This window comes from Schistosoma mansoni (genome assembly GCF_000237925.1).
Source record: "Schistosoma mansoni, WGS project CABG00000000 data, chromosome 2 unplaced supercontig 0108, strain Puerto Rico, whole genome shotgun sequence".
NCBI classification, from domain to species: Eukaryota; Metazoa; Platyhelminthes; class Trematoda; order Strigeidida; family Schistosomatidae; genus Schistosoma; species Schistosoma mansoni.
In genome coordinates, this window is record NW_017385999.1 from 497,899 (window position 1) to 522,016 (window position 24,118).

At 33.7% G+C, this 24,118-nt stretch overlaps 1 protein-coding gene across 1 annotated transcript in view; it reads left to right on the forward strand.

The window, feature by feature from the left end:
* Smp_140360 (hypothetical protein) overlaps positions 1-24,118 on the forward strand; it is a gene marked incomplete at its 5' end in the record, with an annotated part of 80,422 nt that overhangs the window by 12,453 nt on the left and 43,851 nt on the right. Inside the window, one exon of the mRNA XM_018791614.1 lies at positions 2,359-2,837. Coding sequence (XP_018645221.1) covers positions 2,359-2,837 — 479 coding nt within the window. The remainder of the gene's footprint in view (positions 1-2,358; positions 2,838-24,118) is intronic.

Sequence of the window (24,118 nt, forward strand, 5' to 3'; positions counted from 1 at the left end):
ACATTTAATTTTCTGTCAAATTTTTTTTAATGCCCTTTAGTTATGCTGAATTTTGATAAAGTAGTAGGAAAATTGTCAAATCTTCAGAAGTACTAATTTTAAATGCATGTATCTGAATTCATATTCTAATACAATTGAATTACTTTAAATGTAAACAAATTACCTTTTTTAGATTAGTATTCTATCACATTTGCGAAACAATATTTACAGTTTGTTTATATTATCAGGAACTATAGAGAGTGGGAAAAATGAACACGAAACGGTCTTTAGCATATTAACGTATAATGTAATATAACAGATTGGAGAATATCTCTTATGTTACGTTAAATGATATTTACCTGAAGTAGATTGTCAATCTGTTTATAATGAAATGGATTTCTTGAAAAATTTCACGCATCAATCATATTAATATTAAAATAAATCTCAGTTTATCTAATATAAAGCAAACAATTTTGTCTGTTACTTTGTTAATATTATACTAAGTCGTTCATGGTTTTTATACCGATATTCTCCATATCTCAAGAATTGATATGTTAATTGAGAAAATCAATATATTGATGTAAAGACAAAAGCAAATAAATATTTGAGCTTTGGCACAAAATAATATAACATCTGACTACACTGAGCACTGATAAACAGAATAGTCGGCTGTATTGTATGACTGGATATACCAGACCTCTGTAAAATATAATTAAGCCACCGTACTAGATCACGTGGTTTGCACAGACGGAATATCTGATCGACAGTTAAAAGGCGAACAACAGATCAGAACCACGGTTTATCGAAATAAAATATAGTCCAATCGTGAATTCAACCTTTTACACATAACAATAGTTTATATACTGAGTAATTGTGTCTCCGTTAATGGGCCAGTCGTATCTTATTTGCATTAGCCACACATCGTACATAGTTGATAACTTCTCTTAAACTATCAAACTAGTAATATTCACGTTTCCTCAAGTTTCTTGCTACTTATGGTTGGTTTCGACTCCTTGCGGGATATCCCATTCAGTTTTATCATGAACCAAAATATATGAACTATTATGATGAAATACCGTTTTTATGGTCAAATGTTTAGGGTTTATTTCTAATGAATCGACTTGGGAGTAAGTGATGATATAATCATGTGCTTCAAAGAGGTAAATCACTTACAATTAGTATACTTTTTATTCTCTAACTACATTTAACCAACATCAGTGATCAGCCAAGTAAAAGTGCAATGTTTTATCAAGATCAATTGTTGAATGAAGATATTTATTCATATTCTCTCGGGTATTTTTCAGCATATTTAATAATCAGTCATTGCTGTACATTATATAAAGGTTCATAGCTTCTTGGGGATTGCCTCAGACCACCTAATATTGGGTGAACTAAACAACGGAGTTTAGTGAGTTAGTTCAGTGATTGTGCTACAGACTTGGCTGAAAATAAAGTTTACACTAAGGGCAAGGTAATACAACATCAGTTACTGAATGACGTTGCTTTGAAGAAGTGTGTCTATTGATACAATGCACAAAGTTGCAAAGGCCTATATTTTTAACTAAGTATGTAGCGCGATCGCTTAGCTAATTCATTAAACACCGTTATTAAAGTCATTCAATATTAGGCGATCTGTGGCAATCTCCAGGATCCTGTGAACCTAAAATGTTGGTATTCATCGACTTTGTTATGCCGAATCATAAGCCATATTGAAAATGTGACTGTAGTCTTTCGATTAGCTCTGAAAAATATACTATGTGGTATTCCTTGGCTAACGGGTTCGGTTTTCAGGCACTAAATCCCAGGTTCAAACTCTACTCTACCTACTTTAGTTTTGACAGCCTAGTAAGTATCATTAACCCTGACTCATACCAAGGCACCTTGTGAATAAACTGAAAAATAACATTTATTATCCGGCTACGGGTCGATAGCTAACTAAGTACACAGACTTTTTATAACAATATTACATTTTCATAAGACGGCAGAGCTTCGTCTAGGGAACCTCAATCATTTTTTCCACCGTGTATGCCTATCAGTACAGGTTTATCGCATTGTCAGTTCTCTATTTTCTTGAAATTGCATTATGTCACTGTTGGACAGCCCTGATTCCCATAATTTTAATGACATTCATGAGTATCATAGATAAAAGCTCCCGTAAATGACAGATGAGTAACACCATATCCTGTAAACTTTCGATTCCATTATTTATTATCATTGTTTATAAACATTTGTTCTAGATCTGTTTTTTCTTCTTAACGTGGTTTTTGGGCATTGCTTTTACATCGGCGTGATATTATTTGTTATGCAGTTAATTTTGAATGCATCACTTCGATTTTTTTCTTCATAAACCTTTCTACATTAATATTTTAATTGTATTAGTTTATTGTTGAGGAAGAATATGAAGACTCTTTGGCAAATTTCGCTGATACTATACTGGATGGACTGAAAGCTCGTTCAAATCCCTGTTCTAGAAAATCACCAGATACATTTTCAGCTTGGTCTGATGCTGCTTTACCTGTTGGAAATATTATAGTACCTATGCATTGTGGATCTATACCATTTAGTGGAGGTAGTGTTGATTCACATCGTCAACATCAGCACCATAATCAACAATATCATGAAATATCTGACAGTGTTGTTGTTACTTCACTACTGACTAACTTCGATCCATGTAATAAATCACTAAATAATAATTATAATAATGTTAATAATACTTTGAATAACATAAATCCTACTGGAATTTACAACGAACCATGTGATGCTAAATCGTCACTATTAAATGAACCAATTACAATTTATACAACTAGAAGTGTTATCATGAAAAATACACCTGTAGAATGTAATCTCTTGGAGAACAGGTATTTATTGTTGGGTGTTAATTTTTAGTTTAAAAAAATTTCATTAAATATTACTATCATTTTTATTTATATTGCAACTTGTTGGTTTGAATCATTTTTTTTATTTTAATAATTTGAACTGAAAAGAGATATGGAATTTAGTTTATCATTAAAATATATTGACCATTTATCATATTGACAGAATTCCTATAAATACTATAGTTACTTAATCCTAATCTGAAATCTGTAAACGCAGTAACCTACTGACAGTTTTATTTGTACAACACAATATGTAGTACGTAAAATACAACATTATGTGGTCGATTTTTAATTGATACTTCATGTGTACATTAACTAATGATACTTATTACTTCACTATATAAATCAAATTAGATGATGAACTAAAATTGAGGAAAACAGGATTAGTAGAATGAATCAAATTTAAAATTCGGATAAAAAGATCCAATTACATTATGTGACTTAATTATATGTTAAGCTAAGCTATTTTTCTTGAAAATTCGTTTAAAATGAGCTAAAAAGAGATTTTTTAAAATTGCCACTTTGAAATTTAGAAACTGTACATAAAACGTGAATTTGATTTTTTAAAATCCTCTTTGTTAATAGATGACTTTTTAAAGATATCCACAACTTTCTCTACAAATGCATACAAGTTTCTCATTATGTTTATAATCAGTTGAGAGCTGCTAATGAATCTTCTAAGTGTTGTTCATCTTATTTTACTGGGTACGTTTACCCAAATAGGTTCATTGGTTAACTAGGTTAATTCTAAAATCGTCTTACGTAATAGATACTCTCATTCAAACTGGTAATAAGATATTTTCCCGTTATTTATATAATTCTTTCTTTTTTAAAATTGTTTTCAATAAGTTCCCATTTCAATTTGAAATAAGGCTTCACTTGAATTTTTTTTATATAGAATGAAAAGTGTGTTCAACAATGATTTTATCATAAATCAAACCCAATACGTCAGTACATTAATGTTTCATTGAAATCTGATATAAAATATTATAGCGTCAAAAACTCCATAAATATGTTCCGAATATTCTATCATTTGTTGCCATAAAATCTTTTAAAAGGTATGCATATGCTATGTATTAAATCTATCTCATTGAAGGTCATAATACTATTGTTCAAATTGTTACAAGTGCGCTGTAAATTGTACCAAGGTCAGAAAACAGCTAACTTTTTACTTTCATATATATATATATAGTGTTGATAAACTGCTATTCTGTTAACTTGGGGATTTACGACGTAGGTTTTCACCATCTTGGATTGCTCATTTATTCTAGTCGTCGAAAATTCAGTCAGCCAGTCAGCTACAACGTAGGGCCAAGAACTCATATGCATCGGCCCAAGTTGCCGTACCTCGTTAGCACAACAAGATGAACACCGAATTCATAGAAGTAGTTAGTTTAGTGGTGGCAATATATAAAAGAAAGGTTGTATATAAGGATATAGTATAGGAAGGAAAAAAGTTATGAAGCAATTTTAATCTCAAGGTTTAAGGGAAGATAAAGAGTGTATACACCTACGCCATTTTGATCGATTCTGAGCCATGTCACACAGAGTCTCCAACCATTGGTTACGATAGTCACTCGGGCCCCAACCAAGTAGTCTGAATCTACCAACATGGCTCAGACTAGAAGTTAATGACTTCAAGCACTGATGCCATGTTTTGGTTTGGCCGCCCCTAACTCTCTTCCAACCATCGCTAATACTAGTCAGTATTGCGCGTCGTGGTAATCGGTGTTCAGGCATACGTAACACGTGGCCCAACCATCTCAGTCGATGAAGATTCATGACCTCATTTACTGATTTACCATCATTCCCTAATACCCTGTGTCTAACCTCACTATTACTTACCTGGTGATCTCAGTAGATGCGAGCAATGTTTCTAAGGCACCTGTGGTCAAATACTAGTAACTTACGAGTATCCTGTACTCTTAATGGCCACTTTTCGCAGTTGTAAAGTAGAACAGAGCAAACTGCTGAGCAGTATACTCATCCCTTAATTGATATTTGGATATCTCGTCTTCGTCATAGGTGACGTTCGTCGAAAATTAAGATGAATAAACAGGAATTCGCTTCTGCTTTTCTGCTACAGATGATACTGTAGAAAAAATTACTGGTGTTTATTGATTAGATATTGTATGAGCTTCATCATCAGTCACTGAGAACATTGTTTTCAGCAATTGGATTCGACTTACACACACACTTGTAAAGTTAGCAGATAGAGATTTAAAAAAATTCTCAATTCCTATTTTTGGTTGGGTTTTAGGGAAACAGTATTTTAGTAGATTAAAATGTGTGTTAGCTGTGTATAAGCTGTGTATGAGTAAAGTGTTTTATGTATCCAAAATGTCTAACAGATTATAAACTATTTAAATAATTGCAAGATTGAGTTATTTACTGATCTCTTCATGCTTTTTAATTGATCAATACCATTGTCCTTCTCGCTAATTTCTAAGTGAGTTCAATCAATTAGTGGCAATTATGGTATCAAATACTCTTCTCTATCATCATTATTCATCAATTATTTAATCAATTAATAAATATGAGATTACCTTAAAATCTTTGTGGCTCCTGAAATTTTATCGATTATAGTTATTAATAATATATTGATTTATCTCTTTCATTTATTGTCCCCATAATGTTAGTTAGATTTTTATCATTTTTATTTGTCCGTAATGTTTATTAACTTAATCGTATTAGTCTTTTCAGTATCAATGAAACATGAATTAAAAAGACTGAACCATTGTAATATGTGATATAATGTATAAATCAATTGGTTTCAAATAATGTTAATGGAATGTTCAGTGTACATTGTGTTTACCTGATAAATAACCTCGGAGAGATGGACTTTTCACTTGAATTTTAAATTCACGATAACATCATATGAATAAACGATAGGAAATGATTGTGTGAAATTATGATTTTCACCAGTTTTATTTTAAATAATGTTAGACGGCTGTTCGTGATAATCATACTAAACTTGTTTTTAAAAAAAAACATACTTCAATATCCTTACATAGTCGCATAAACCTTAATTCAACGTATTGGTAGAAATAGTAACCAAGACAGAACATGTTCATGTACCATGTTTTGTGGTTTATGTGATGCCTAAACACCCAGTGTAAATTGTTTTACCTATCGTCACTGTTTACTTTTAAGTACTTATCATCTTAATTTTGACAAAAAAGTTTTTTGTCTGTGTTGTTATGATGACCAAATTATGATTTGATAAAAATTACTGAATTCATGAATCGATCTAAGCTAGACCACTATTGAAAATTTGGAAGCACTGGAAAGCCGTTGCACAAGATCATGAATCGATTTAAGCTGGACACTAACACCGTTGAATACCAGCTCAGTAGTCTGGAGGTTAAGCGTTCGCTCGCGAGGCTGAAAGTCCTGGGTTCGAGTCTAGCCTTCCGGGTCGTAGATGCGCACTTCTAAGTAGTCCCGTGCTGAGACGAAACGGTCGTCCAATGCTTCCAGGTTTTCAGTATTGGTCTAGCATAAACCGATTCATGGGTTCAACACAGATGGTAATTGATTGACCTAATCCTTTTAATTGAAAAAGTTACATTATTATTAGCCTTTTGATTTATTAAAGCTTGATGTAGTGATAAATATGGAGGGGATTGTTCATGTGACATGTAGAAAAACATTGTTTTAGCCAAGTAAAATAATTGTTTGATGATTTTTAATTAAGTGGTTGTTTATGTGCTTGTATGTTACACCAAGTAGTCATCAATTATTGATCAAACTCATAATAAACAACAAACCTCATAAGTTGACTGGATTCTGTTTTTTTTTGAGTTTGTAATGTGATCATTTAGTAGTAAATGTCTGGAGGTAATCAATACTGGTAAGTTGTGATGAGCCTTAGTTTTGGCTTATTAATACTCATCAACATGGTTTATCCTGTAACATTGTGTGGTTTCATACTACCTGGTAAACTTTAAACTGTTGTTTGTTGATGTCTCAATCAGTAAAGCTACCATTCACTTATCTGAGTTATTCTCATTTCAAATGTTTTAAATCAACATGTACATGTGCGTTAATGTTATGACATGATAGTAGTATATTTTATTCTGTAATTTCAAGTGTAATACACTTTCCATTTATAGTCTATAGCGGTTAATAAACAGTAATATAACCTCAATTGATTTCGTTACCCGTGTTATTCTGTTACTAGCCTAAAAATAGAATCCCCCTCCAATTTAGAAAATATCTTGACACTTTGTTTACTCCAATATTTTCCCCTTTGTTTCCATGTTGTTCATGCCCATTTGACACAGTTTGCATCTTTGTCTTTGTTTATTTTTCGAGTCACCTAATGATTTATTGCATACTCAAGTGATCTTATGCACCAATTACAGACCTAACTTTTCACTTAAATAAACTCAACTACTAATGAGTAGTGAGTTCGCCATATGGTCGTAATTTTCTTCTCTTGCTATCTACAAGTTGCAAACTTCTTTAACTATACATATACACATACGGTTATTAATATCATAAAATACATGGTCCATAACGCACTAACCAGTAGTTAGACGTTTATTTCTCCATACTTAAGTTGTTGCTCAGGTATGTTAAATTATTTTAACCCGTCTGTAGTTCGTGTTTTAAGGTTTATCCAGGTTAACCCAAGTAGATAATACAATGACAGAAAATGCCTTGCTAGTATTAGCTAGTTAACGTGACACGTGTTGTGTGATTAAATGTGCTGTCATGCTGTATATAGCATGCATGTGATTGTCATTCTCAAGGCCTCTGTGTCGTCGCTGAGTTCTGAAAACAAGTATCCAATCTTTTATCGTTTACCGGCTTTATCCTCTTAAGATCTTATTAACAGACCGTTGTTCACAAATAGGCATAATATCATACTAACATCTGACAATCCTTACACAATCAAATTTTCTTCTGTCTGACTACAAATGGCACGCTCTATACATGTGATTATCAGACGATGAGTCATATATGAGAAAAAATATATAGAAACAGACTAAACGGCATTCACTTAAGAAACCATCTTGGCGTAACTGTGTTTTAATGTTATTTTGCCTTATGAGTCATGTGCAATTTGTATTAGAGAAGATAGACTAAAAATGTTATTCTGAAATTTTATGTACTGGAGAAGTACGAAATTGTTTCTCATTTCCGGCTTGCTGTCGAGTCATTGAAATACAATTGACTTTAGTTGAACTAAAAATTGGACACTAAATGAATTTGGCTAGCTTAACGATATCCCATTTATCCAAACATACATCTTTATCCCAATTCTTTTGCATATTTGAGGGAATAGTACCAATTTAAAAAACACCCAAGCGAGAATGTGGGGGATCAAACCTAGGGGTTGTAGTGGTGGTGTTAACAAATTATTTCATCGGAATAGCGGTAAACTGATAAAGGAATTTTATAGCGTAAGTACATGATACTATCAAGCAAATCAGACAAGTCAGATATATTTCACGGTCTCCCAGTAGGTTGGATAGGAGTATATATGAGCTATGATTATCAAAATAATTAACCGCCTATCCAAGATCAACCTCCACGTAACGGTGATCACAGTCAGCTTGTCCATACAAGAGTGCAGATAAACTGTAATTACATTAATTTGAGATTCGATAATATAGCTGCTTATACTGTCTTATATTCAATCCCTTTGTTTAATTCATGTCTAACTAACACTGCAAGACGTGTATACTAGTCGGTCCGGATTACGAGCCATAATAGTATGGGCTTAATAAAGGTTTTCCTATAAAAGTATGATATACTGACGGTCTTTATTTGACCAGTCAGAACTAAGATAGAGCCTCATGTATTTTGCACGAAACAGATAACACGTGTGTTATTATTAACAATGTGAAAATTGGCAATATTTGGCTCTTAAAATGCTTGAAATAAACAAAAATATCTACTATGCAACCAAAAAGTGAATTTTAGATGGTGCTAACGCTAACTTACAAAACATACCTACTCCTAAGATAGACTGTAAGTATTTGTTGTGGTTCACTGCGTAATCAAGAATGTTTAGTGAAGCTAGTTAATATTCTCTGTTTCTTACTCCTATTCTAAATGTCAACCTTTAGTTATTCAAGCTTGTTAACAGAAGAGTTTTAGAGCATTACATTGTGGGTGGCGTCAGTTTGTGTTAAAAACCATGATCCTGATTTGTAAGCCCAACTCAAAACTTCAATTTAACTGTTAATAACTAACCCTCAGCCTCCTAGATTATAACTGATGTCAGTTGGTGATGAAAACTCTATAGGGTGATAGCACAAACCCAATGCCTGACACATGTGTATATATGAAATAGATCTTTTTCCTTTATTACGAGGGATAATTTAGCATGTACGTGATAATTATTCAAATCAAAGCTGTTATCCCACAGTTATCTAATTGCTTTATGGTGTTAATTGTTTTATAACTAAGCATTGTCTCCCGATTGGTTGATAAGTCATCTGATGTCGTCAGTATATTATACTCTCACTGGCTTTTTCTGATTTAAATGGATGATGAAATTTTCATGATTAAACCTCTAGTTTTTATGATATATCACTTTAGTTACCGTTGTTAACTCCAGATTTATTTGACTTGAGTTTCCTTAATCTTTGGTAGATCGGTACTAGTTAATCGGGGTTAACACAATTACTGGTTGGTTGTGTTAGGTGGCATGGTTCTAATTCGGTCATAGTGCCGCAGATTCATTCGTTCTATCTCTCTCCGGCTATTGAATTCCAGTATTTCATTAAGTATGCACTTTCATTTTATCTTTTATAGTCATATTCACAATGATTAAGATTTCTTACAAACATTGTTACTGTTATATCCTAGCGAAGATTAAATTATGGATAACTTCTGAGAGCTATTGATGGACTAATATTATACATATATTCTTATTGTTTAATTATTGAGTAACTAGATTATGTATATTTATATTCCTCGTACTACAAGCTTTATTTTGACCTATAGACTATTATTATACGATTTACTATTCTTAAGTTATATCCAGTTTATTAATTAGTATTTCACAAACACAGCAGCTTTTCGACTTTAACTTATATAATTGTTATTTTTTATTTATGGTATGATGTGGTCTCGTTGGCTTGTATGTAAACCAGGTATATTTGAAATATATGATTCATACAGTGGGACCTGTTATTGGCGTTCTTTACTCAACAGTCAGGACTAGGCAGGAAAAGGGTCAATAAAGACGCTAGACTGTTCATACTGGTCAATACGTCATTGTTGTGGCACAGTGTTAAGATTGTATAATTCGTATTCCGATTGGCTACCTTATCACGTGGTATATTAAGTGGTCACAAGTCATAACAGTTACTCCAATTATTTTGACTGCTTTGGAAGCAATCTTGTAAACTTAGTCTCTTCGTATTGATACAAGGCATAACAACATGGGATAACTCACACGTGTGTCAGATTTACTCATTTATTTTATTTAATCCATACAAAATCTGGTACAACTGATGTGAGTGAAATAATCTGTGAAGATGATGGGATGCCAGTCACTAGCATCTATCAACATCTTGAACTATGGGCAAAGTTTTTCGAGGAGCAGTTCAACTGGTCTGCTGTCCCGGCGACATCCATCAGACTGTCCTGCCCTCCATGGCTTGTGACAACTGATTCACCAAATGAGGCGGAAGTTCGCAAGGAACTCCAACGTTTGAAACGCTACAAATCACGAGGCCCAGATGACTTACATTCGGCGCTTTTTAAAGATGGTGGCAAGCTGATTTAGAAACTGAGTTGATTGCAAACATCTGGCAATTATAAAGTGTCCCAACATCGTGGAATGAGGAGATAGTTGTACCTGTATTTAAAAAGGGTTCACGTCACTTATGCAACATCTATCCGGGATAAGTCTACTTCTGATTGCGTCCAGACTATTGGCCTCTGTCATACTTCGTAGATTGTTCGAATAATGAGAAAGATTGACTCACGAGGAGCAGGCTGTTTTTCGTTCTGATCGAGGATGTATTTATCATATCTTCACCCTCTACCAGATATTAGAACACCGTCATACTTGTCGCAGGCTTAAAGTCGTGGTATTTCTTGATATCAGGGCTACCTTTGATTTGTTGGGTAAGACTGTTTTCTGGGATTGTCTATTGAAGGAGAGTATATCTGAGAATTTTATTGACAACTTGAAAACTCTATATTCAACCACCTAAGGCAGAGTGAGTGAATGCAATCACTTCTGACTATTGTCCCATTCAAGCAGTGGGGTTAGGTAGGGTTGCCCGATCTGTTGCACCTTGCACCTCCCAGGTGCAAAATACTTTTACAAGACGGACAGGACCCTGATCCTGAACTCGCCCTGGGTAGTGAGCAAATAGAAGTAGTCGAGAAGTTTGTGTATCTAGGTAGCTGAGTAAGTGCTGTTGGCGGCGTAAGTGATGAGATCAATTCACGTATAGTAAAAGCCATAGCGGCTTATGCCAATCTGGGCCATCTTGAGTACCTTGGTGATGTTAGTCTGGCTGCAAAAGGTCGGACCATCAACGCGTCGATGAGAGTAGTTTCGCTCTATGCTTGTGAAACCTGGCCTCTCCGAGTTGAAGATGTTAGACGACTATTTGTGTTTGATCATCGTTGTCTCCGAAGGGTTGCTGAAATCCAGTGGCAACACCATGCTAGTAATGCAGAAGTTCGATATCATGTGTTCGGGCGCAGAGACGATAATTCAATTGGTGTCACCATCTTGAAACACCGACTTCGGTGGCTTGGACATATTCTAAGAATGTCGTCTCAGAGAATTCCACTCCGTGTATTTTTTACCGACGCTTGGACTGGTTGGAAAAAGCGGAGAGGTGGCCAGTGTATGACATGGTGTCGTGGTATAAAAGAAAGCTGCACTAGGCTGGTTCCTGTCAGTCCTTCACGACCCTCTGGTTGGAATCCTAGAGATGGTGCAACATAGTGGCTAGAGACGTTATCAGATATGGCTCAGAATAGAAGTCAGTGACGATCTTGCTGTAACTTTCTTTTACTTTACAGAAAAGTGACGTAACTCCTTTAAATGAAAAAAATTCCTTCTGGTTGTACCTTTTCTAACTGAACTATTCCCGTTATTATTATTTCTCTATCATACACTAATTTATGTTCGTTATTGTTTCCTTTTTTTCTTATATGCACCTCACGTTCCCATTGTTATTGTGTGGCGCATATGTATTTGGTACCCCTTTGTTTTAATATTTAAGTGTTCACATAAAAATAATAAAATAAGGTAACAGTTCTACACCGTTACTGTCTACTTTATTCACAGCTGTTTCTAGAATGTCATCGATGGCAAAGTTGAAGGGGAATAGTGAGATTGGGGAACTCTCCCTAACCGCACTGCTGGAATGAAAAAACGGAGAAAATTAGTTGTGTGCCCCCACTCCTCCTGAGGTATTTGTGTAAAAATGTTTTAAAATAAAAATAGACTTCTTGTGCACATCTTTCTTCAGCAGACTATTTCAGAGCTTTGTCCTGCTCAACGAGTTGCATGTTACCCTGATATCAACACAGTGATTTTTGGCCTGCAAAAATTATGGCTTCGTTCCTGCATTTCTCGGAGGGTGATGATGTGATTAATACACCAATTACTTTATTTAAGGTTAGCCTGTTTCTTGTGAGTCCATCTTTCATTAGCTTAGGACAATCTGTGAAGTATAATGGGGTTTAATGGTTTCCAAGCAATGAGAAGTAAGCTCATCTCTTCGTAGGTGCATAATACAGTTGCATAATACATATGTTTTTTCATACTTTAGCAGTCATCTGTTAGATTTAATTATCTTTATTTTCCTTCTTTCTTGCCTTACATGTTCACATTGAATAGAATGAGTTTTGAACTGACAATTTGACTGAAGATTTTATTATAATCAAAAGATTAAAAAGAAACTAGATGACACATGTATGTTCTCCTAAAACATAACTAAACATTTATTTGTAAGCAAAGTTGGATAGTGGCTAGCAGTGGAATCCAGGACGCGTGTTTCGTCCTATTTGGGACTCGTCAGCTGGATGAACCTGCATCTCAGAGTTGATGTTCACTCTGACACTCGAACCCATTACCTTTCGCTTCAAACGCCATCACGTTATCCACTCAGCTACTGAGTCCTGATAGTCACTTGTTTGTGCAATGGGGTGAATTTTAAATTCACTTAGTATTGTTTGTTTGAATCTTCCAATCCATCTTTGCTTACAATGCTTGTGAAATAAGGCTATATCGAGGCAATACTCACAGTATGCACATATGCCAATGAGAGACTGACCAGTTGCAGTCCTAAACATCAATAGAAAGATTCAAACAAACAGTACTGAGTGGATTTAACCATTTATTTATTTAATCGATGTAATGTTAACCATGAACAGTGATTTCAATTGTATCATTTTTGTCGTTAGAGTATCAGGGTAATAAACTCAACTATATATTCGTAATGAGCAATTTTGTGTTTTCATCTAGACCCTAGATTATAGATTTTATTGACTAAAAAACTGTCTCATTCAAGGTGAAATTATTACTACGCTGGTGTATTATTCATCTGTGTTTTATCTAAGAGATTTTTTAAATTTTGTTACTCACTTATGAGTCATTACTAATCATTTGTTGAAGTGTGATAAATAATTTGAATTGTGTGCACTATTGTAATTGACTATAGTAATTATACGTGTGTATATGTTTGTTATGTGCATTGGCAATACCTGTGGTCTGAGGTTTGTATTGATGGTATAAAATGAATTTATTTGTGTACACAATATGTATATATATACATATATATATGTATGTACTGTATATACTATACTGTACACGAAATGAAGAGAGAAAAAGTGATTTTATTAAGTTGGAAAAAATCATTTGTTTGACTTCTAATTTATCAGCTTAAAAATCCTCATAGGAGATTCAAAAATAAAGAATATTTGATTGAACAATTGTTTTCAATAACTTCATCATCTATGGTTATAAGTCCATAATTATTTATAATATTTTACAGACCAAAATAAAACATGCATTAATGAGTTTGACAATGTTATATATTGGAAATGGTGAACGTTTGCGTTCGCTGTTACCAAATAAATACTTCAATATTGTGTTATTTATAAATTAGAAAGGTCATTTAATAAGGATCAGAATGATTTGTGGTAGTTTCAAGTCATAATCAATATAATGGCAATGCAATAATAAAATAAAAATCATGTGAATAAAATGCATAGTAGGAGGTTTTCTTGTAAATCCAGATAATAATAATAATAATAATAATAATAATAATAAGTATTATCAAGGTAATTACTGTAAAAAAGAATTTATGTGATTTGGGAAAGGTGAATGCGAAGATTGAGAAAGATATAAACATAAAAGAGATTGAAAGGGGGATAAGAGGTTTATAATATCCAGTCTAGGTATCTGATGATCAAGTCATGGACCAAGGTAAACATAGAGGCTGGATATACCTCTTCTGGACACATAAGTTCGGCTTTCTGGAGTTGATGCACATGGCTTCGGCTATGTAGAGTAGCCGTAATCTAGCTCCCTGAGGTAAATTTTTTGGAACTTGATATAAAACAAAGAAAGCTTCCTCTATTTTGATCTGATATTCACTATCTACCAAGTGAGAAAGAATAGTGCTGTTGATCGATTTAGTAACTCCTTTTCCCAACCATGCTGGTACATGTTCACAAACACGCAAGGATAAAGCCCTCTGAGTACGGTCTATGTAAGTAGCTCCACAGGAGCAGTTGGATTGGTATACACACATGGAGCCCATCATCAGTAACCTATCCTTAATTTGTTGTGTAAGTACTGGTTTGGTTGAGATTATACGTAACTTGGCGACGTAAGACGTTCTTCCAACAGATCTTTTGAGTCGATGTATTAAAATGTCACCCGCTATATCTCCTCTAAAGTCCAGTTTCAGATATAGGGTTTTTTACTGACCATTTCAAAGTTGTTTTTTTTTATTACCTTCTAATAGAACCTTTTTTGAGGAAATTATCTGGATAGCCGTTATTTCGTAATGTGTTTTTTAGTTTATCTATTTCGCTATCCTCAGAACATAATGGTTTAATTATGTTGCTGAGACGTTTGACCAAATTTATTTTGTATTGAAGGAGTGTTAAGCTATGGAAATGGGTATACTGACCTGTTCATGTATTCTTTTTAAATACATTTCTTTTTATGGAATCGTCTATCCCTCTAAAAAGTAAGACGTCAAGGAAAGTTTTACTACTATCGTTCTCCTCTTCGCTGGTGAATTCAATAGCTGAGCGGACGTTATTGAAACTGTTCAACAGCTCTTGTTTATCGATACTTTTGTCACACACGTTTAGTGTATCATCTATTTATAGATAGTAATAAGCTAACTTATTTGGGATATCTTTCAACGGTTCGTTTTCCAGTTTGGCAAGAAAAATATTAACAAGTATCGGAACTAGGGGTGATTCCATTGCTACTCTATCTATTTGTCTGTAAAATTCGTCGTTAAACATAAAGTTGATATTCATAGTACGTTTCAACAGAAGCTCCTTCATTCTACTTATTGGGATCGATATCTCTGTTTTCCTTTCTAGCAGTTGGTCACATATGTAATAGACGGTTTCAGTCAGTGGTGTGTTAGTGAACAATGATGTTACGACTAGTGATAACATGGTTTTGCCTTTTATATTCGTATTTTTTATTGTATCCACAAGCTCAAGCCTTCCGAAACATATACCCCTCAACTCTATGGCCTACCTAAGGTTTATAAACCAGAGATTTCTTTACGTCCAATTCTAGACATGTCAAGCTCACCATGCCATTCAACAGCAAAATGGTTGGTGAAATCATTAGACCAATTTTTTATTTATTTTATTTAAACACAAATATTGGTTTTTTGTTTTGATTGTGAAGTCTTAAAATAACCCAGTTGTTGTCTATCCTTGTTGATTGTTGCTTCGTGTTATGACTTTATGGAAAATTGGACGTATGCTAATTCGTTATTGATTTTATGTCCGGCTTTTATCACGTAAATTATCCACCAATCGAAATATGACTTTTCCGATCTTAACACTGTGGCAAATCAATGACGTTCGATCAGTATGAATAGTCTAGCGTCCTTATTGGCGCCTGTCCGCCTAACCCTTCCAATTGAGTCCAGAACACCAGTTGCGGCTTCTGCTATGCGAATCATTCCAAACATACTCGGTTTATATACCGGACAGACAAACCACATCCCACTATAAAATAGAAAATAATATTTGTACACGATCAAGCCAAATATGGCTGTGAACGTGAGATACAATAATCAATAAACTGAATATAATTTAGGAACAGTAATTCGTATAATAATAATCCATAGGTCAGAATGAAGCTTATAATAAGATGAATATAGATATACATAATCTAGTTACTCAATAGTTAAACAAGAAGAATATATATATATATATATATTTATTTATTTAAACACATAAATATTGGTACAAGGAAGCACCAGATAAATATGCGCCATACAAATCTCATTCGATTTGCTTGAGGGCTGTGATACTGCCCAGGTGCCCAAACTGAAGCAGGTGGTTTTCTTAGGGGCCCACACCCCGAGCCTTTGACCTGAAGGTCTAGTCCACAAGGCAGTGGAGCATCGTGAGGAGATGCAGTCCCATGGTAGCCGGTGACCAAATAATTGATTCATACGCCATTTGTTCCTTCAGGATCCTGGAGCCCATGTGCACCATTGGTTTGGAATCAGGGTTTTCCAACTCCCCTAGGTGGACTCACCTTGTCCACCAACCCGGTTAAAGCGCCGGACATTCGCTTTTCGTCCTCTCAATTTCGTAAACAACACCCCCGCCACGAGAAGGCAGTGAGTAGGACTTGTGTGGCAGAAACTATATATTCGCTGGCCATGTGAGAGCATTTGTAGAGGGAGAGCGGACTCTCCCCACTCTCGGCCGTACCAGGGCATTTGGGGGCAGACCAATTACACCAAAACCTGGTTAAGTACAGTGCTAAAGACTTATTTCAACCTATAACTGTAAGGCTTGATGATGAAATTATTGAAAACAGTAATTCGCTCAATTATTCTTTGTTCCTTCTTTTCTATTTAGTCTACTGGTTCTCTTTGTTTTTTTTCTATTTTTCTGCTTCTAATGTTCATTGATAACAATAATTTTATTCGCCTAAATGAATTCTTGGTTGACTGGTAATGACTTGTGTAACAATTGGTTAGCATGAATATATATATATATAGGCTGCGATGTGTAGTTATCTAAAAACAAGCTATTTTATATTAATACGTTAAAATCTGCACCATTCGTTCAGCGAAGATAAATTAACATTGATGTGAATATTTATTGATTCGTCTAGTTGAGATAGACTACTAAGTGTTTGTAAAATATCAATGCAATTAATTTGTTGAAGTTCACTTCGTTATATATATATATATATATACATAATTATTCCTTCAACTCCCAGGGCAGAGTTTAAATGGTTTGAATTATTTCTTCTGGTTAGCGTTTTTTTAGCGAGTTAGCTTTTCTACTGGATGGGGTTGCTAACCCCATGCCCAACCCTCCTCCTTTGCCCGGGCTTGGGACCGGCAGTAACTCTAGAAGAGCTACAGGCGGAGTTATATATATATATATATATATATATAGAGAGAGAGAGAGAGAGAGAGAGAGAGAGATAACCATCAATGAAATTACCAAGCTGTTTGAACTCTCTGTACTTATCATTGATTATTATGTAGGTAATTGATGTGCACTATGTTAATTGTATTTACATGTGTGAAAGATTGTGTATGTGAAGTGTATTCCTATGAATTAAGCATTCTACGATGATGTTAGTGGCTGTAGATAAGTGGAACAATAAAGGATTCATACCTCTTGTCATTATGATGCCTTGTATTGGTTTTTTATTCCCACACTTTTTAATTGTATGAGTGATAAATAAAAATAGTAGAATCAATAATGTGAATAGATAATAAAGCTATACTACTCATAAACTTGCTATTGTACTGTGTGAATGGAAAGCATTGGGTGGCTTAATCACCTTCCCCACTTCATTCTACCAACTTTCATTTATGGTTTGTGAATATAACTGACTATTTAACTGATATAAGAAGGTTGTAAAAGTCGTTGAATTTTCATAGTTTATATCATAGATCGATCTTATTTAGACAACCGTTGAGATCAGGATGCACTGGATGCTTTGAAAGCATCTATAGCCAAATACGAGTAACCTATCATTATCTTCCACTATCAAAAGCTAGGTCTCACGTACAAAAAGTAAGATATATCAGACTGTTATGCAGTACACTATTCCTTTGATAGACGGACTGACAGATCGTACATGTTTGCTATAACCAAAGAAGCTTTTTATGTTCGTACTCCATATTTTATTGTATACAAGGATAAATGAAATGGTTAACACACTCAAATAATTTATTCTCTACAACCAGACTAAACATCGAAACAAATTAAAAAAGTTTGAAAGCAACAATTTTTTTCCATTTAGAAGAAGAGAAACCAATCGCTAACATTATTTCGTTGTTACTGAATGACATTTTAATAAATAACTGAAATTAATTCAAATAATAATCTTCCCGTCTTGGTTACTATTCTGGGTTGTTTAGTTTTATTTGAGAGCTTTTTTTGCCTATGATATAAGCATTTCAGGTTTCTTGTAGTTGATTTTAGAGTATAAGAAAAAATGAAATACCAATTTGAAATTAGGACAATCAATTTCCTCTTTACAGTTTGTTATTATTATAAAGTAAACAATGTGTATAATCGTTCTCATGTAGTATTAAATTAAAGGATTTCATATATTTTGGACAAGTTTAAAGTTTTTCATATTGAATCAAAGTTTAATTTCTTATTTTGCTGTCTCAAATTATGATGAAATTATTGTTGACCATTACATATATATTTCCATAGATTTGATTTATTTTTAGTTTATATGATTATATTACGTTTTCTATTCAGGAATGTATGCATAATAAGATAAACTAATAAGATTAACTTAAATTCTAACAAATTAAAAACGAATCACCGGAAGCCAATTTAAACTTTGGATACTAATTTTCATTGACTCACTTCCGGGATCATCTAAAACCACATCACCACCACTGAGAGTTTGATATCAAATTTTTTCATCAGTTCAATTTTATTACTTAGAATACTCTGCTGTACTTTGTATGTGCTCTTTTGTTTTAATTATTTTTGGTCTGGTTAAATTTTGAGGATTCTATCCTCACATGTGTAACATTACCTACCATGTGTACTTGTATGTGATAGAGCATTAGTTCAAACATGGAACTTAACATCTGATAGTTTCTATGAAATTGGAGATGGGTTCATCACTTCACTACCTCTGTTCATTTAGTATGAGTTGTTCTTATTATAGTAATGCAGAAATCCCTAGATCATGCCCTGTCACAACCTGGTGTGTTTGTTAATACCTTTTTGTTTGTTTGTATCGTTTTGAAGAATTGAGTCTATCTATACAACTAGGATTTCTAATGAAATATTAGGTTCGAACCCCGTGCCTCACCCCAGCTTTTTACGTAATAAATAGAACAGAGTATCATTATTAGCCATCATGAGAATAATATGATTGACAATTGAGTACATTAACATGTACCTAATAAAATGAATTACACTATTATCATTATTTTATTAGACTACATAGGTTATAGTTTAGTTATTGGTAATTAGAGTTGTGTAACATTTGGATTTTGAAATAATAATATTTACACGACTGTTGGTGAATTTTATTATATAGCTATAAAACACAATATTGATTAATTTCATTGTATTTATTGAACCAATGGTACATATTTACATACGGTAATAAAGTAGCGACCTTACAATCAAGGTGGGGGCGGGTTATTTCACAAAGAAGCCTGTTCTGCCACAGTTCCATAGGGGTTATTAGTTTCGGTGATGAAATAATCATATCGGTAATTATTCTTATTTATCCAATTTACCGGTTTTCATTTTAGATAAGTGCCGTTATTATTTTTATTATGATTATTACGAATAGTCTGCATTTAAAGTGTTTTGTAAATAACTTAATGTCTGGTTATTTATTGCGTAAATTTTCGATCCATTGATTTTGTCACGTCATACATATTACCTCACTATCTCTACTGTCAGTTGTTTTTAAAACCTTAAATTTACTGAAAATATACACATACATATCTATCTATAGACAAAATGACCGTTTTATTGTTCATTTTTCGGGTATTTATCGGCGTTTCATTGTCGTTGGAAATAGTTGAACGGTAAAAATCGAACCGAGATTTTATAATTCGGGATATGAATTAACCAAATATACTTACAATTTTATAAAAAGTAAACTTGTATGTTAGATAAGCTAATGTTCATGGAGAACACTTGAACAAAAATAAAAATTCCAATGTCTCGTGATTTAGTTTGGTGATTCCTCAATGTATGTCCTATCCGCCTCCACCATCTTTTCCTAATTTCCTCTTCAACTGGAAGCTGGTTTGTTCTCTCCCACATTAGGCTGTTGCTGATGGTATCCGACCAACGGACATTGAGTATCTTGTGTTGACAACTGTTTATAAATAATTGTGCCTTTTCAATGATGGTCATAGTAGTTTTCGGAGTTTCAGCTCCGTACAATAGAACTGTCTTATGTTCGTATTGAAGATTTGACCTTGATGTTGGTTGACAGTTGTTTTTAGTTTTATATGTTCCTGAACTGTAGGAATGCTGTTGTTACGTTGCCAATCCTTGACTTTACATCTGCATCGGGTACTCCTTGTTCATCGATGATACTACCTAGATACGTGGAAGTTTCTACCTCTTCCAGAGTTTCTGTGCTAAGTTAGATTGGGTTGGTGTTCTTGGTGTTGTATTTGAGTATGTCGCTTTTTCCCTTGTGTATATTGAGGCTTACTGATGCAGAGACTGCCGCTACACTGTCTTGATCTGCATTTGTTGGTGTGTATGGGATAGAGGAGCTAGATGATCTGCGAATTCCAAATCGTCTAGTTGTATGCAAGCTGTTCATTGTATTGCGTGCTTCCCATCAGATGCTTCTTGGTTTTCAATGGTTGTCTAACTCAATAAACTATACAATAATTTTCATTTATTTTGAATCAATAAGATTGTATCCTTGTGAAAGTTCCATTCAGTGTTTTTGCTTTTAAATACAGTAGACAAATATCTTGTGTAGTTTGTATACATTCTTCTTGTTCTCATCTATATTTATGGTATTGTCATCTATTACCTTAAATGCAATTTCAAAATAGTAATAAGAATAATAATATTAATTAAATTTACTTGGTATTGTTTGTTTGTATCTTCCCATTGATGTTTAGGACTGCAACTGGTCAGTCTCTTATTGGCATATGTGCATACTGTGCGTATTGGCTCGATATAGCCTTATTTCACAAGCATCATAAGCAAAGATGGATAGTGGCTAGCAGTGGAATCCAGGACGCGCGTTTCGTCCTATTCGGGACTCGTCAGCTGGGTTTGAGTCCCAGAATAAACATCAACTCTGAGACGCAGGTACATTCAGCTGACGAGTCCCTCATAGGACGAAACGCGCGTCCTGGATTCCACTGCTAGCCACTATCCATCTTTGCTAATAATAATAATTATTATTATTATTACCAATTCAATTGTTTCTGTGTTGACCGTATTCAGTTAATGAGTTTTGTATGTGTATAGAAGATGCAGATTGTTCAGAGTTTTCAAGTTTTATTAATGTTATGAAACATTTACGTGGTTTCGGCTAATTTTATTTTTCTTCATATTCTACCAGATTATTAGTAGTAATAATAATAGTAATAGTGCTGATAATAATAATAATAGTAATAATAATCTGTTATTTCATTACTTCATTTCATTGATACTCTTTGAATTCATGTTACAAATTCCGATATAATTCAACTGTTTTCCTATTAAGAGGAAAACAGTCCCAACTATTTAACATTGGGTTTTTAATTCTCTTTTGCTTCCCAATTCACTCATTTATTTATTTTCATTTCCATGAATTATATTGTTGTTAAAATGTAAAACTTAAAAATCCAACTCTATCGAATGAATTAAATAGATTCTACATGTTTTACGGTGAAGTAATGTATGTATGTATGTGTACGTGTGTACACTTTGTTTCGTATACATGTACGTTGACTCTCAGACAAAAGACTGTTTTCATGAAAAAATGGAAATAATTTAACTTGAAACTTGTATAACAGATCGTTGTTTTCCAGAAACATGTTTTCCTCTTCTATACTGAATTCTTATTTCTTCTTATTGTTATTGTTATTATTATCATCCATTATCATTATTAACTGAATAATAATAGAAAGTGAATATAAAGCTTTGTTTCAACTAGTCAGTATTTAAGCGACTCTTTTCATTTCTTGACTGAGGGATTTTAGTCCAAACATTCTTAAGATATCTGGTAGTTTGGGTCATGAACGGGTCTTAGTTAGAAAAATATTGGAAACATGGAACCACTGGATGTCCGTTTCGTCCTAGTACGGTACTTCTCGGTTGTGGGCACGTACGACCCCGCGTGGGCACGTACGACCCCGCATACAGAAACCGAACTCAGGACCTTCTGTTTCGTGTATGAGCACTTAACTTCTAGATATGTTTAACTTCAATCAACTCACTGCATTACGCCAACATTTTCAAATATTGTGGATAACTGTCTTATACCCGATATAGTTGAACTCCACTAGTCTCTACAAGCCTCTTATACTAATTAATATGCAATAGTGTTGATGAATGAATAGTTATATCACTGACATTTAACCCTCTATCTCATTGCTCACAAATAGATTCATATAGTATGCAATCGAAAAGTGTTATTGAGGTAGACATGTGACTGCATTGTAGTACAAGGACCCTGACCCAGAACCCACTGTACTTCTAGATTTTTGTTATTATCAGAACAATTTTGTTAGCAACCACTAATAATTTTATATCTTGAAGATGGAACCACCCACATAATTTCTCCTTTAAAGGTATGAAAGCTCGTTTTAATGCTAAAGTATGTTTTCTCGAGTTTTGGTTGACAACGTGTTCAGAGACTCAACAAAAAAGTCACTAGGAATAATTTTTGATGCTTGTGGCTTCGATGAATGCAGCTTACTGCTTCATTTATGTCGAAAGTTCGTGTGAAAAATCTGTTTTTATGAGATTAACTTCTAAATCCAAAAATACTTACATTTTTCTGAACCCAAAAGTTCAAATTATCAAACTATTTCAGTGTAAGTGAATGGCCGTCTATTATTCACGGAATTTGTGTCAATAACCGATGATACATCTTTAGACTTAGCAATATTCATTAAATTATGTCGATTATTCCAGTTAATCTTTCTACAGTGACTTGTAACCAGACAAAGAATTGATTCATGCCCGGATTTGAGGCATTTAAAACACCTGTTAGGAACAATAAGTTATACTAATTCAGCTTCATGGTTTATAGTTTTAAATACATTGTAAAAGAAAGAAGGATGGTAGTAATTCCACACTTAATACTTATCTTTACTCTGCACTATGGTTCTCTTTATTCTCACTGTGTCTGTGCGTGTCTACAAACAGATTTGGACCCAATACCATCACCTCTTGGTTACTTCAAACTATACAATTATAGTTTATCTAGTGATAAGCGTTTTCGTAAAATTTCAGTCAATTAAATTATTCTACTAGTTCCTAATTAAATGGGATTATTGGTTACAATCACAGTAGCATCAGTTTAGAACGCGAGTGTTTTTTGAGAAAACCATGATTTACTCAAAACGCATGTCAATATCTATCAAACTGGCTAACTATTAATAAAGGAATTCTATCTTACATGGTTTCATTCTATGATCTTCTTAGTTTTGTGGCTTCACTTTTACTATAATTCAAACGTTTATTACAGAGACTGTACCGGTTTACTTTCGATTACATTCAGGTAGCATTAAAGGAGTGGTTAAGTAAAATCATAATTATGTAATTTTTGTTAATACCTCATCCAATGACACCACTACCACATTCATTCAGAAAACTAATCGTCACACTTGTTAACTAATAAGTGCAACTCATCGTATCTACATGAGCAAATTACCAGTCTATTGATCGTTCTAACAACTTATTGAGTCATCCAAATGCGTTTATTATTGCAATAAAACACTACAATACACCAGGATACTTTCAAATTTCATTTAGTTTTAGCAAATGAATTTGAGAGATTTATCTATGAAATACTAACAGTAAGAATTTGATCTTATTTTTGAACTGGAATTACAATTTATTATTTTTAT